The 15594-nt window shown below is 39.2% G+C and overlaps 1 protein-coding gene across 2 annotated transcripts in view; it reads left to right on the forward strand.

The window, feature by feature from the left end:
• Window positions 1-15594, forward strand: part of LOC109039650 (uncharacterized) — a 141606-nt gene that overhangs the window by 88885 nt on the left and 37127 nt on the right. The window contains exon 1 of one of the 2 annotated variants that reach the window (XM_019055239.2): window positions 12415-12902. The exons of the other annotated variant lie outside the window; for it this stretch is intronic. Within the exon in view, the coding sequence (XP_018910784.2) occupies window positions 12722-12902 (181 nt within the window). The 5' untranslated portion in view covers window positions 12415-12721. Of the gene's footprint in view, window positions 1-12414; window positions 12903-15594 lie in introns of those variants that run through there. 2 annotated transcript variants of the gene reach the window in all.

The following is a 15594-nucleotide window of genomic DNA, read 5'->3' on the forward strand; positions in this document are numbered from 1 at the left end:
CATCATTCATGTCCTCTTTCATGATTTTGCAATTCAATTAGGTCATATGATAGGCCCATGAATGTATTTACATGTATGAGCAGATCTACAGTTATGGATCATCTTCCGTAACAGTTTTTGATCCACCATTAATTGGATTATGCATTTTTAACTACTATTTCTAGCTTATCTACATAAGCACCTATCTTTATGAGATACTATATGACACATGTCTCTACCCTGAGCAAGAAATAAGGGTTCCTCAATGCAAAATTAGCTTAATTCTTCTTTCTCATGCACCTAAGCATCAGTAATCGCCCAACGCTTCCTAACATGCGATCGGGAAGATCATCTTGTCAATTTTAGTTCCATTAGTTATCCATTACAATGTCTTTTATAGACATCCTCCCTGATTTCAACCTGAAAGCAAATAGTGAACAAACTGTTTAAAGTGCGTTTAGTGCCGCGAGGTTTCGGTTTATTGATATGAAGAGAAATGTGAGAGGACGCCTTTGCCTTGCGAAAAGTTATTAGCCACCATGGGCGTAGCTAGGGGGGGTCCTGGGGGGGGGGGGGGGGGGGCTGGCCTCCCCAGAAATCTCATGCCCCCCCCCCCCAGAAAAACGGGATCCTCCATTCCTTACCCCCTCCCCGCTCTCTTCATCACGAGAGGTGGTCCCATGGCCCCCCCCCCCCAGAGAAATTTCCTAGCTACGCCTCTGTTAGCCACTCGCAGAATATCTCCTCAAAGTCCTCAAAAGAGCAGACAATCAAAAGGTTTGATATACGAAACTTTTTCATTCCCCTTTCTTTCCGTCTACACCTTAATTAAATCGATCTTCTTGAGCGAAACTTTCGAAGCTGATTATGAGATTGCTCTTATGAAACAATTCGTAGGTAGAAAATTTCCTCCCTCTACAAAATGGCGAATAGACATACCCTTTCCTTCTCTCAAGTAGTCGAAAGATCTCTGTTTGAACTGAGATCATCGAAAAGCACGTATTGGTATAGGAGTTTCGAGAGTAGATATACGTCATTCATGGTTAAAGCCAATAAAGTTATAAGTATTTATAGTTCCTCTTCGCTAGACGGGTCTATGACACACACGAATACAGCCGTTTGATTGGACTGCTCACGGCTCAAGGGTAAAAATGGCTCGAAAATCACGGTGGTCACATTCAAGAAATTTGAAATCCACTCCTAAGCACGCATTAAGGGTAGTTAGAAATACTCTTTTTCGAATTTCCCGCGTCTAGTGGGCAGTTACCAATCATTTTGTCTGGAAACAAGCAACGGCAACTCGCGGCAACTTACAGTTAACGATAACGCACAATAAATCCTGAACATAATAATTATCAAATTAACCTGCAGATTGATGAAAAAACTCAGAAAAATCAAGGCATGTATCAATATCCAAGATCACCTCTCGCTTGTAAACCGAACAAAATAATTAACAACAACAAATTAGCCAATACCGGTGCGGCATTTACTGGTAACCACCGGGGCCGCTTGAAGTTGTCATTTGCGAATTTTTATGACTAGAAAACTGCCCCCCAGACGCAGAAAATTGAAAAGAGCGTACTCCAAACTACGCAAATTGCACACGAATGAGTGGATTTCAGACTTTCTTATTGTGAATATCGTGATTCTCTTGCCATTTTACATCCGGAAGTCTATTTCTAAACGGTTGTATCTCTTGCGTGCTACCGATCATATTCGATTACTTTGAGATCTTACCTTGTAGGCAATGAAAGCACCACGGCAAAACGTGGTGACGATAAAATTTACATTTCAGAATTGAAATCTTCGGCTCAGGATAAAAACAAGGACCCCCGTTTGAAGACGTCATTCAACCGCAAGCATTTTGAATAAACTTGTCTTTTCTGGAGGTCGGTTTGAATTTTTCCCTAAACAAAACAAAAAGCACCTCGTATCATCCAATTTCTGACAAGCGCCGATACTGCTAGCAACCTCAGTTTTTATTCAGTCCTCGAAAGGGAGTTTGATATATTGACTCGGCATTTTCAAGAGCCCCTTGAGTTTCGAGGAAAAACTCTTCGCAAGCCTTTGAAGCGGGCGAAATAGCGGGGGACAATGGGAACAATTGGCTGTTTGGGGCTCAGAATCTTCACGGGAGCACTTCCGGCCGGCTGAGGGACCGCAGTGACACAAGGTGTTCATAAAGGCAGATCTCAGATTAGCACCGCAACAGGTTGCAAATGTCCAGGGAAAAGCCTTCTGTCACCAGGAAGAAGTCTGCCACACGAATGGGGTTCCGCTGCTTTAAAAAAAAATGAGGGTTTTTTTTAATGAAACCAAAGTTATATATCGACGGTGTAAGTCGGCAATCACATAACTCGTTTGCTGTGTCTAAAAATCTCCGCCTCTATGTTATTTTTTTAAAGGAGAACAAATTGACATTATTCCTTGAAGTTTTTGCAGAATTTTCTTCACACAGAGAAGAAATTCACCGCAGTTTTAAAGAATTGCCGTTGAGTAGTTTTCCGTTTAAAAAATAAAGTATAACAGGAAGTCTGCGACGTCGCAAACCGAGTTATGTGATTGCCGACTTACACCGTCGATATGTCATGTCCCTAACCTTCCAAGTTTTCAATTTTGTTGCGTTTCGTCCCACCGATCCACTGGACTAATTTCCATGATCTTAGGCAGGATAATCGAGTTTTGAAGTGAGACTCAGGAAGTGTTACCATTTCCAGCAAAAATGCCGTAACTCAGTAGCAAATTCTGTATTTTTCTTCGGCACGCACTGCCATATTACAACAAACCCTGATGTCACAGGGCTTTTTCCATCTCTTAAAGTCCCTATTATTGCGCCAGAGTTGACTCGAAAAAAATGAAGATTGCAGTTTTCTTGTGGATCACAATTTTGATTGGAAAATTTTTTTAATGGAGGTAATATTTTTCCACTTCGTACGATAGAGCAATTTTCTGGAGGCTATAGGCTAAGTAGCGGCTAGAGGGTGTACTCCCTAGTATTTCATAAACATTTTATAAAGCTACCATGAAAGTTTTGAAACTTAATAATTTGGTGTGCGCTTTAAACGGTGTACAACTTTCGCGTTATTTTAACGGAAGAGTTATAAGAGTTCATTTTAATTTATAGGAAAATATTTGAGGTTTATGTCCACGTTACATTTGAGGCTTCCTCAGCACTCTCCCTGTCTCAACCTTTAGAAATGAAGCCTAGTGAAATTCACGAATTTATTATACGAATTACCCTCTGAAGATTTAACGAATATCATTTATTACTATCAGAAACAATCGCATGGCCCGTTCCAAAAATATAATTAATTATTAATTGACTGATTAATGATAAACTGATAGTATAATTTATTCATCTCATGAAACTATGTTAAAAACAATCTCGAAAAGTCAATTCATCTTTTTTTCTTCCTGCGTTGCCATCGTAAAAATCAGATTAAAATGTGAGTAAGATGCATAAGTTTGGTTATAAATTGACTCTCCTCTAACTTTTAAATTGGATACTGTAAAAGTTCCTCCTCTTTCCTTCCCTCTCAGGACTCTGTCACTAAATGGACGTACCTCTATCAAACGGAACTTTGTGCATTAAGACATGAGCCCTGAGATCCATAAGCATATATGCATAACAGGGCTCACGACATAATGCACATGGTTCCGTTTGGCAGAAATACGTCCAAATGAAGTGAACAAATCAATAATGGCCTCTTCAAAAAGTTTGCCATTTTCTTCCCTGCCTATATCGAAGAATAATATTATTTCGGAATATTCCCTTATTATTTAAAGCTTATGAAACTCCTATACATCCCGTTTCCTCATTTTTTAGAAACTTCTTCGGAAGCGAGCCGGAGCGTAGTTTACAAGTGGTTAGAGTCCCTTCGTAGTTGTGCCTAGATACGAATATTTCGTCGCCCACCTACCTGACACGAGGGTGTAACTACACTCTGCAATGAACCCTGACTTCCATACAATTCAATGCTTTTCCGGGCTCTGTCCAATGTGTAGATACGGCCTTATGTCAGCCAAGCGACGATTTATTTGGAGTCTATCGGAAGTGAGCATAGTTCACAAGTGACCGGAATATGTTAACATCTATGCTTTAGCGGAGATTTATCTCAAATTTTTCGAAAGCAGGTGACCATGGTTTACATTCCTTTCAAATTATTAGTGACTAGTCAATCGAGTAACAGTTACTGGACATTTCGCTACGATGGTCCTTAAAGTCACGAAGATTACAACGAAAATCACTCGTCCTTCAAAAATGACGCTAAACTAGTATGCGTGATACAACAATTTCAACTCCTAAGCCGCCCAAGTTGCATCCATCGAGTTGAAGGCGAACTTGTTTTCTCACTCCTACTATTTCACTTATTCAGACGTTAGTGCAAGAGCGGTGCTAAATTCTAACTTTTGCAAATCATCTCAATGTTAGTATCAAAATATTTATCTGCTGGGAGAATCGTAGGTAGAAACTGCCTTTAATTTTATTCTCTGTGAACGGGATGTTCTGAATAAATTTCAAGGAATAAAGTTGACTTGCTCTCCTCGAAAAAATAAAATAGGAGCGACAATTTTGGAACGTCGCAATGGAATCACACACTTTTTCAACTCAGCGAAAACCGGTTTGATGAAATGCCATAGTTTGACAAACCGCTAGAGAAAACTGTAGCATCTGAAACACTGCCGTGCCAAGGTAGAACGCGGTATGAGCCCTCAGACGTTGCCAAGTTTCCTCCGATAAATACCGAATTCACTGGGAAAATTGTGAATATTATTTTCCAAAATTTTCGGACGATTTTGTACGCCATGCCCCATTTAATCTAAAATATTCGAAACTTTCAAGAAAAAATGGACCGAGTTTAACAGAAAGGAACCAAGCCACATCAGCTATTACCAAGTTTAACTGAGCAATTAATTTTTTTACGAGAGAACATTTGTTCGGGTTTTCTTGAAAATTTTAAGGAATTTGCTTCGTACCATAGAGAATTTTCACTGAAATTTGCACGAAAATCCGCACAGCCGTTTCCATATAAAACATTAAATTTCCCAATTAAATTTGGCAATAGCTGATGTTCCTTTCTGTTTGACGCGGTCCAAATATGCATGAATGTTGTCAACATTACATGTTTCATGAAGGGAAATTTGGCAACTCTGGAATGTTCATGCGACGTTCTTCCTTAGCACGGCAGAACAGCCTTCGAAAATTAGTATTATCATGCTAGAAAAATTTTGTTGACCCGCAGAAGAAGAAGTTATAAGCGGGATTTTCTTGGTCACCCTGTAGTCGTTTACCGAGTTTAGCCTGTATAATCAGAGTGTGAGACCCGGAGGAGGGTGTGATAGCGCGTGCCTACCGACAAGGTGGTGAGATTGGCGCCATGCCGTGTCCTAGTCTCCTAGGCCCGGGTGTGGGTCCGGCGGTGGGAAAGACCAAACCGGAGGCAGCTCGACATTTGCAACTGGACCTTGGCTGGACTCGGTCTACTTACCGCTCCATCCGCGGTCCTTGGGGATTCCTCCACTCTCTCTAGGGACAATAACTTCTTAAATAAGAGGCTTTTCGGCCAATAATTCACCGTTTCCCAGACGAAAAGACGTAACTCAATTCCGACGTTGCAAAATTGACTGAAAACATGAAGCTCTTCACTCTCTTCTATTTGGAACATCAATGGAAAATGACGTCTAAATCAGAGACAAGAGACCCTCAACTGGCTTCCTCTGCCGAGGTAAGGAGAAACGTCGTATAGGCCTTTAGACGTTGCCAAGTTTCCTCTGATAAAAACTGAGTTTTCTAAGAAAATTGCGAATATTATTTTCTAAAATTTTCGGATATTTTTGTACGCAATTTAATTTGAAATATCTGAACATTTCAAGGAAAGATATGCAAGAATATTGTCAAAAACACATTTTTTATCAAGGGAAATTTGACAACTCTCGAATTTTTACACGGCGTTCTTCCGTAGCACGGCAGTCTTGGCGGCAGCTGGAAGCTTTTACTTCCGAGGATTCTACATTTCCTTATGGGCAATCATATGGGGGCAACAGTCATCACCCTTTTTTCGGCTGTTGACCTACTTACTTGGTGGATGATGATCATGAGCTTTTCAAGTTTGGTTTGTTGTTTTTCTGACACTTTCCTTTAAAAATTTACTCTGAAACTCATTCCAAAATGAAATTGTCAATAATCCGAGAATTTAAGCAGTTCAGTATTCTGCCGTGCTAAGGGAAAACGCTGCAAGAACATTCGAGCGTTGCCAAATTTCCTTCGATAACATGTTTAGTATCAAGGAAAGTTGTGAATATTTTTCATTGAAATTTTCAGGAACTTCAGTTGAATTCGCGAGCAAAATAATCTAAAACATTAGAAGGAACATATTCATAATTTTAGCAGGAAATTCGTGTTTCATCAAATGAAATTTGGCTACGCATGTAGGTTCATGCGGCGTTTTTCCTTAGCATGGCATTATTAGTGCCCCTCAACGAGAAGGAAAGGATCTACGACGAGAACCCTCACTGCTCATTAAGAGGAACAAAGGTAGTGGCATTTCGTAGCTGTCTGCACGAAGAAACGTAACTGCACTTTAATGTTGCCAAATTTCTTCTCGCGAATTGCATTTGCATCGGGAGAATTTTCGGTATTTCTAATTAAATTTCAAGGATTTCTCCTCCGCACTGATCTCCTGCAAGAATCAGAGAAATTTTCGCCAAAAGTTACACTGGTATATTCTTGTAAAAAATTGAATTGCTTAAATCAATTTTGCAACCATGGAATGGAGCTGCATTTCCTCGTCCAGGAAAAGAAGATTCTTGGTACCTCGCTCATCGATGCAACCGTAGGAAGAAACTAGGGGGCTACGCCCCCTGGCCGCTACGCGGCCCAACCCCCTGAAGGCGCTCCGCGCCATCAATGGGCCGCTCCGCGGCCCTATTTTTACCATCCTATCAGTGGTTATTTTATTTTTCCCCTAAAGAATTACGATATGAGGTATTAAAATTACTTAAAATTAAAAGGACGCGTTTTGGAATGACTGCTTGATGAAATATTGCAGTAAAACAATGAACAATGATTGTCAGGTAACAATTATGAAATCACGGGTCGGGGATCGAACCCACACCGAGTTCAAAGTGGACGCATTTCTCATCTTAGACGACTCGGCCATCGCCTGACCGTAGGCAACGGCCTGACTTGAGGTTGTCGGTGCGAATCTTGTGTAGATAAGTGTAGAGCTGATGCGCAGGCTACACACCTACTGCGCATCCTCCCGCGCATAGCGGTAGCAGTACCGGAGCATTCTGTAAACTTACTCACTTTTATAACGTGATTTTAAAAAAACCTGGGTCCTATTTCCAAAATCTGAAGAGAGCGGGCTCATCTAGAGCCTAATACCTACCTGTCGATTCACGCAAAAATCATGGAAATCGGCCCGGTAGAACGCTCAAACGAACTATGACAAAAAGTTTAAATTTACATTGTTTAAATGGGAGAATTCGCAACTTTAGCTCGTAACATAAAAAAACCTGGGTCATATTTTCAAAATCTGAAAAGAGTTGGCTTATCTAGAGACAATTAGTCGATAGCCGCAAAAATCATGCAAATCGGCTCGGTACGACGCTGGAACTAAGCGTTACCTGCAGGTACGCAAAATTAGGAGGTCTCGGAGCTTATAGTATAGATGGTCAGGTACAACCATGCACGACTCAAACACTGCAGCACATTTTTTCTTGTCAAAATTTCAAGCAAAACATGTTAATAATATTGAAAAATTCCAAAATCAACGAATGAAATAGAAATAGACGTTCACAGTTTACATTATATGAAGTATTCAAACTTCCAGCATGCGACGAAACCAAGCCCAATTATTGAGACAACCTTTACGTCAGACCTGTGATCAGAGCTTAGTTTCACACACATCACCTTCCTTTTCTTAAACAAGGTTCCTGTAATCTTGTGGAAAAGAAAGAAAAAAAAATTAATGAGCAAGAAAATTCTTTCATACACACCTTCTTCTTAAAACGTACTGAAATTTTACTTTAGAGCTCGATTTGAGTCGAGGAGACTCAAGTTTTTCCGTGGGCGGGAAGAGTGAATTATCGTCGACTGAAACCATCATTGTATAACCTATGAGTTCTTCTTCTTCTTCTTTTTCTTTTTCTTCTGTTTGTCTATTGGCTTATATTCCATACGAGGAACCTACAACCATCTATGGACAAACCTATGAGTTGAATTCGAAAATTTTTAATGTGTCCATCGTATCTAACGTAAAATTTCGAAAAGGAAACATTATTATACGGTTCCTACTTTAAGACCCCGTCTAGTAGCCCATCCATTTTCATACAACAGCCTTTGGCACACCTCAAACCCCCCTTCACGTGGGTGAATGACGTAATATTTGAAGAACAGACGTGGGTACATCACGTGCTATTTGAACGTTAGACGCCTCCACAGACTTACTTTCAATACCTTAACAATATACGATTTCGCCATGACAAATTTAGATCCTTTTGAGTATTTGACCCGGAAATGCAAGTTGATGACGTGGTTTAAATTTGCGCTTGGTGCAACCGATCGAGCGTCTATTCACAGAACCTGCACCCGATCGATTGATCTCCGCTTTTATTTGATCAACCGAACCCGTGGCATATGAGGATAACGCAAGATTTGATAAAACTACGGATAGAACAAAAACTAATATAAAACTTTGAAAGCATTTAGAGGAGCCGAAGAAAGTTCCTAATATATGTATGATCTTTTCGGAGTCGGCGGAAGGACACCCGAGTAGAATCAAATAAGTTTTGCTCTACCATGTCTCCCGACTTTTTAGCCCTTCAGAATGGAAAAATCTGACCTTTTTTTCTTTTTAAATTTGTTCAAAATATTACGCTAAATCAGGTTGTAACATCGCTTTAGGCAGTTTTTGCCGTTTAATATCTGAATTTTGGCCCTAAACAGCTGAAATGTCCTGTACCGTAGCCTGTCTCCGACTCAAGTGCGCAACTTCAACGCTTCATAACCATTATCGTGCATCGAAATACTTCCACTTCTGCTGTAAATCCACATTCAACTAGAACATAACTTATATTTTCAGTTTTATTCATCCAAATAAGTGAAAATATTGACCGTCTCTGCGTCAAGCAGCCTTGTCTCCGGAATTCCATCAACCATCAAGGCTGTCCTTACCGTATACCTACCTTTTTAATGCATAAATCACTTCAAACTCTCGAATTTTGGTATTTTTTGATACGCTCTGATATCTTAACCTCAAATCCAGAATTTCAACCACATGCGTGATTATGCCCGAGCACCGTTGCCAATAATCACACGATTTGTCCGCACCGTAGCCGTCCGTACCGTAGCCCGTAGCTCACGCGCGATGCGGCCGGGTCTACGGTAAGTACGGACAAAATGCGAAAGTCATCCAAAAATCGGTGCGCTGTTTGATAGATCATCCCACTTTACTTTATTTTATCTATCACCAAAATTTGGAATTTAAAAAAAAAGAGAGACGTATTTTTTTTTTTTAGTACGACGCGACTAAGAAGAGGGAGGCTTTTTTTTCGATGATTGCATCAGGATCGCCATCTTTTTACTTTTTTCATTTTTTCTTTTAGAACTTTGAGTCCTCTTTTTCGTCTGAAGTTCATAGCAATTTATTCGTTTAATATTTATTCGTTAATATCTAACTTATTTTTTTCTTATTGTCCTTTAAATATTTATTTAAGGTGATTTGTGACCACATTTTCGATAAAGTTACCTTTTTGTTTTCTTTCTTTTTTTTTGTAAAAGAGCACCTAAAACGTTCTAACGTTGTCAAGCTTGTTTTAAGAACTCAGCTTCTAAGATTAATCCCTAATTATTTAATGCGTTTACTTTAAAATAAAAGCAGTTCATTATTTTTGAAAAACTGATTTACTTACTCTTTTTACCTTTATTTCCTGTAATTATTTATAAAAGTGGCACTTATAAGCTATGCTATAACTTAGCAGTTTATTCCCCAATGAATTTCAGTTATTTATAATTCGGCCCTTGCATACAGTAATATTTACGAATGCCTCTTCGTCCTTACCGCAGCCCGTTTGTCCGTACCGTAATGTTATTGTCCTGTACCGTAGACCAGTAAAAAATCGTACAATTTGTAGCTTTAAAAAGAGCAAACCTGTAGAAATTCTTTAAAAAAGTTGTCTACCACATCTTCTAAGTTAGTTCTAAAGAAATTAATTAAAATTAAGCGTTTAATTACATTTCCTGGCTTTTTTAGGAGAAAAATGATGGCGCAAAATTCTAGAAATCGGACTTTAGAGCAATTTGGGGGCTAAATTTTGAAAGTAAAAACTTTGAATGATATTTTGTTTTATTCTTCTACAAGAATATAGCTCTATGAGTGCAAAAAAAACTTAAAACGGTATTATTATCGCACGTATTGATAGAAAAACAAGCCTGTTTAGTTGGTCTACGGTACGGACAAAAAATTTAACTTCCAGTGATAAAAGAGGCCAAAAGAAAATGTCTGTTGAAAACGAAGATTGACCACTATTAAAATCAACTTTCCAAGAGTATGAGAACTTCAGAAAACATGCTGAAGTCTTAAAATAACTGAAGTCACTTTTTTAAAAAACGATGGCTCCAAGAGCAAAACTTATTTGATTCTACTCACCCACTCCCGAAGTTGGGGGTGGGCTATGAGGGCGTAAGTGCCACCTCCCACCGCGGCTAGACGCAGCGGTCGATGGAAATGCGTCTCGGTGGGTGCACAGCGCAGGCGTTAAAAAAGGGGTAAAAATGGTGGTGTTGTACTTGCTTGCACTGCGCCGCTCGAGACTTGGAGGAGTTTTGCACCCTCGCCGCTGCGTTGCGTCAATTAAGCTCCGCCCTCGCTCCGAGCACCCTTCGTCCGAATCCAGCCTACGATCCCCACAATTTAAGCGTTCCGCCCTTTTCACTTTCCAAAATTTTAACATCGTTACCGTCCGGCCAAAGTATCTCAAGCGCCATGCGAAGTTTGAACATTTTAGCCGCTGTATTATTTTTTGAAAGAGAAATTTTTCCACAAAGCTGTCCAAAAATTTCAATGAATTGTCTTTGTGCTATACCGGTAAAATTCAGTTATATTGTCAAACAGATTCAACCAACAATTCCTCTGTAAAAAATAAAATGGCGGCGGAAATTTTTAAACGTCGCTTGGTGCTTGTGCAGGGTCGGACTGGCTCGCCTCTGAGGGCGTAGACCGTTGGCTCGTTAAAGGGGCGTAATGTGATATTTCCTGATGGGGCATCCCCTTCGTGGAGAGGGGTTCAGAAAATTTTGGCAAAGCAGCACAAGTTTTCGCTTGAGGTTTAGAGTGACAAGCAAAAGCTGCTTCCACTCCATGTCAACACAATTTTTTCATTTTAATTTAAAACTTTAGACAGTGAAAAAATCATAAAATCGTAGGAAATCGTAGGAATAAGAATTATGTTGAGGAAAACACAAGGGCCCGTATAAAATCAAGGCATGAGTCACTGATTGAAATCAAATTATTGACCCATCAAAAATGTGAATGCTACTTTAAGAATTAAGTATTTTTATCACATCGTTTCTGCCCGCAAGATTCCAATTGTTAAACCAGGTATATTCCCTTGGTTAAATTAGATTTTTATCAAAGAGTAAAGCATCGGTAAAGATAGATATTTTCACCGAATCATTTAAGCTCTCCTCGTGTAACAATTTATTCTTGAGTATCACTGCTGTTGACTAGACGGATTATCAACAAAAAAAATTGCGAATGTTCCTAATATTTTCATAATCGAGAAGAACGAAACAGAATATTAAGAAGACGAGTAAGGAGAGAAGTAAGGGGACAAAACAATGTGCTGAAGCATATATCTGAGTAAAAAAAAAATTATGGTCGCTCAAGATACTGTTCAGAGGCAGTGAAGAAAGTTAAACCGATTACGACTCAACGAGCATAAGGTGGTGTTGATGTTGGAATGCCGATTACATGTCGTCAAGTGTCATCAAAGTTACTCATAAGATGAGAGTCGGTGCGGTATGCAGCATGTCGTCATTGCTCGTCGAGCTTAAAATCCGAGCCCGAAAAAAAATCCCAAAAGATTTGAAGGGTCCGAAAAAACGAGTGGAAGACTCGGCGAGAGCGATGACGTTATGGCCGGAAGTAAGTAGGATGGGATATTGGCAATAGTCGATGAGCGAGTAGTCAACTGATAAGATTACCTGAACGTTTCATAGTCGGACCGCAATCACAGTGCAGCATGGGTTGGCACGAGCACCTTGATTGATTGCGGCGTGACGTCATTGAATCTCCGGGTCCTCAGGTACTCCCGGGGTGGGGGTAGGACTGCGCTCTCATGAATGGGCCGGCCCCGCCCACTACCTAGTAAACACGCCGTGACGGCCCCGGATTGGCCGGGCCCGGAAAAGCCCCTTACATTCGTCATTGCACGCACGTGGTCTTGTGAATTTATCACGATAGAGCAGCGCCAAGCCGGACTGCAGTATCAGGCCGGACCAGTCGCATGCACGGTCTACCCTAAACCACTCTCAGATTACCTGTTCCTCTTTCGCGCGATCCTTTTCGCTCGCTCGTTCCGCACCCCGTTTGTGACATGTGACATTTTTTTTACTAAATTTTACATTTTACGTTTTTTACTCCCATTGATATTGATAACGAACCCGGTATACGGTTGTGCCGTTTTTAGCTCTCGATCTTTTTTAGCAAATTTGTAATATTTTTTGTCCCTTCTCAAAATGTGTCGGTCGGAAAGTTTAAGTTCGCAAAGTGCGTCCACTGACAGTAGTGATCGTGTTTTTGTCATTGAGACAAGTACAGCTTCGGATTCTTCTAGCAGTTCTTTATTATCCTCGATCTGTGAACGATGTTCCAGTAGTTTTAGCAGAAAAAGTTATTCGTGGAGTAGAGCTATTAGAAGTAAGTCAAAATTCTCCTTTTTTGCCGTATCGGCATTTGATTTTTTTCCTCTTTTCTTGCATTTTAAACTGCGAAATACTATATTTTCATTTTTGCCCGATTAGAGGTTCTCATCATAGTATCAAAATCTTCCAAAAGAACACTGCACTGTTTGCACTATTTTATAGTGCAAATTGCATCAACATTGGTTTTAACAGCAAGTGATCGACACATGATTTGAGGCCCATTAAAACCTTCGCGGCTACGACAAAGTGGGGTTATACCTACAAATAGTTTGCGCACAAAATTGTCGCGCATTTACTACCCTCAGCCTATATATTCAAATGTATAATTGTGCGTTTTGCAAGTGTGAACGTACTGTGGACAAGTTCTGTCTGGCGTAGTTTTTTACTTTTAAAGTAACTATAGCGTACAGAAAAACTAACATTACTGCCGGAAATCAACTTGTAAGAGAGCAATCGCGTTCGTTAATGATTCAAAACCAATTGTTTCAAAGAATTTCTATCCTATAAATCACCAATGGGTAAAATCTACACATTTTGAACTCGCTTAAAACAAACTAGAGAATAATCTATTGAAAAGAGCCACCTCGTTTTCTACGTGATCATAGTTTAAAATTTTGCAGAAGCTGATCGATCGCTTCGATTTTATTATTTTAAGTGGAATTTGAAGTATAAGATTCAGTCCAAAACTCGCAGATTGCATGATTAAAATTATGTATGAACTCGCACGATTACATTGATTTATCTTAAAGGGAAGGATCTCGTCGTGTGCAATTTTATTTTCATTCTTTTATCGTTACCGTTACTGGTGCTCGCATACACGATTTTTTGTTTGTTCGTTTTTTTTATTTTTACACCAGTTTTTATTCGAATAAGTTAAAAGCCATAACATATGTGGTGTTTATATTCTTCTGAAAATGGGAATATTGTTATGATCAGAAATTGTCAAGCTACTATTCCCGGAAATCATAGTTTAATTTCAGCACGAAACGTTTTCCATTCTCTCAGCGAACATATTCCATCATCAATAAGACAGCAAGATGGGCAAGTGACGTGTGTTATGAAAACTTAAGCTACCACCTCTTAAATAGATGCATTTTACATTTGAAATCAATAAGTATTCTAACATTAAGAATGATTTTCATTGCACCATAGTTCATAATGGGAAATGAAGGGCAATTGATTAGAAAACGCATCATTCTACTTTCTAAGCATATTTATCTGATTTCATAGTATTCTCTTTTAAAGAATCCTTGAATCTTTTGATTCTTTTCGCTGTAGATCAAGACGCCAAGAAATATCAAAATAAGCGGTATATGTTACCTAAAAAGAATGTCTCATTTATCCTTTTTACCAACTACTCAGATCATGATCTTTAAAAGCTTGAGCACGCCTGTCTAAAGTTCAGAGGCGATTTCATTGGTGGCATTTTTAATTCAAAGTGAATTGAACGCTTGGATTGTCAGTTGGTAAATGTGTTTATGACCACACTCAAATAATCAGTCATGGCTCTTAGCGGGACTTTATTAGTTTGGAATGTCACACAAGAATTGCATTTTCTACTGAACGACCTACAGGTGGATTAAGTTAAGCTGTAAAGTTATTTTTCTAACCATAAATCTAGACGAAAATAATGGCTAATGTTCTCAGTTTTTAATAAACTGTTGATATTTCCCCCATACTTTAATCTTCTTGTCATCGTGTCATGTTCTCATGTTGGTGCATGTTTATACTCGCACATACTAATGTTAAAGATTCGTGTCATCGGCGCGCAAAAGAATCATTTATATATTTTATACTTAACTAACTATTCTATACCCAACTAATTTCTGAGTCTTATTTCGTTGGTAAAAAGTTAGAAACGAGACGTTACTTTTTAGTGACTAAAAAGGGAAAATTTTGCATGCTATTAGTAAGAGAAAACACCGTCTTTCTTTTTCTTTTTTTTCTTTTTTTTTTTTTTTTTTTTTTTTGTGGGTATTTTAGGCTCTACGTCACAAAGCCGGGTAACATTTTCGTTTCAGTCCGCTTTTTTCACAGCTTTAAATGTCGATAAGGAAATTTGTCAGGAAGAAAAACTTATAAATATTGCCGAGAGTTTGAGTTCCTCTTCGCCTTAACTGTTTTATTTTGAGAATCGTATCCCAACAAGTGCTTCTCTCTTTCAAGATCTAACTCGGCGCAACTTTTCCATCGATTTCTCTCTAAATTTAAACGGGATTTCGCTCTCTCCTTCATCCGCCGAACCTAATGTCTCTCGATATCGATTGGAACCTCAAATAAGTAAAAGCCAACATAAAGAAGAAGGAGGCGTAAAGGACTGTTGAAAAAAATCAGAGTTCGTATTTATTTATGGTCACTGCCAAGGTTTTTCACGTTGATGAAAAGCTCCCGTCCATCTCTTGTCATTTTCCTTCAGCCGAATACACGCTGACAATCATGAGTAAGTTTCGTTGTGGTTGCTGTAGAAACTACGCGGTGATAGTGCAGCATTTACGCGAAATATTCAGATCCCATTCCTTATATTTAGGCTGATGCTTTCAGCCATTGATATTTCCCGGTCTGCGTAATTGAAAATTCCTAGCTGCATTAATAACAAAATGTGCCATTTAAACGTGATTTATAAATTTGCGTTATGTGGCACTATTTAGTATTTACGCAGCTACTTAGAGGATGTCTGAGGTATGAGA

The sequence above is a fragment of the Bemisia tabaci genome, chromosome 2 (genome assembly GCF_918797505.1).
Source record: "Bemisia tabaci chromosome 2, PGI_BMITA_v3".
Classification (NCBI taxonomy): domain Eukaryota; kingdom Metazoa; phylum Arthropoda; class Insecta; order Hemiptera; family Aleyrodidae; genus Bemisia; species Bemisia tabaci.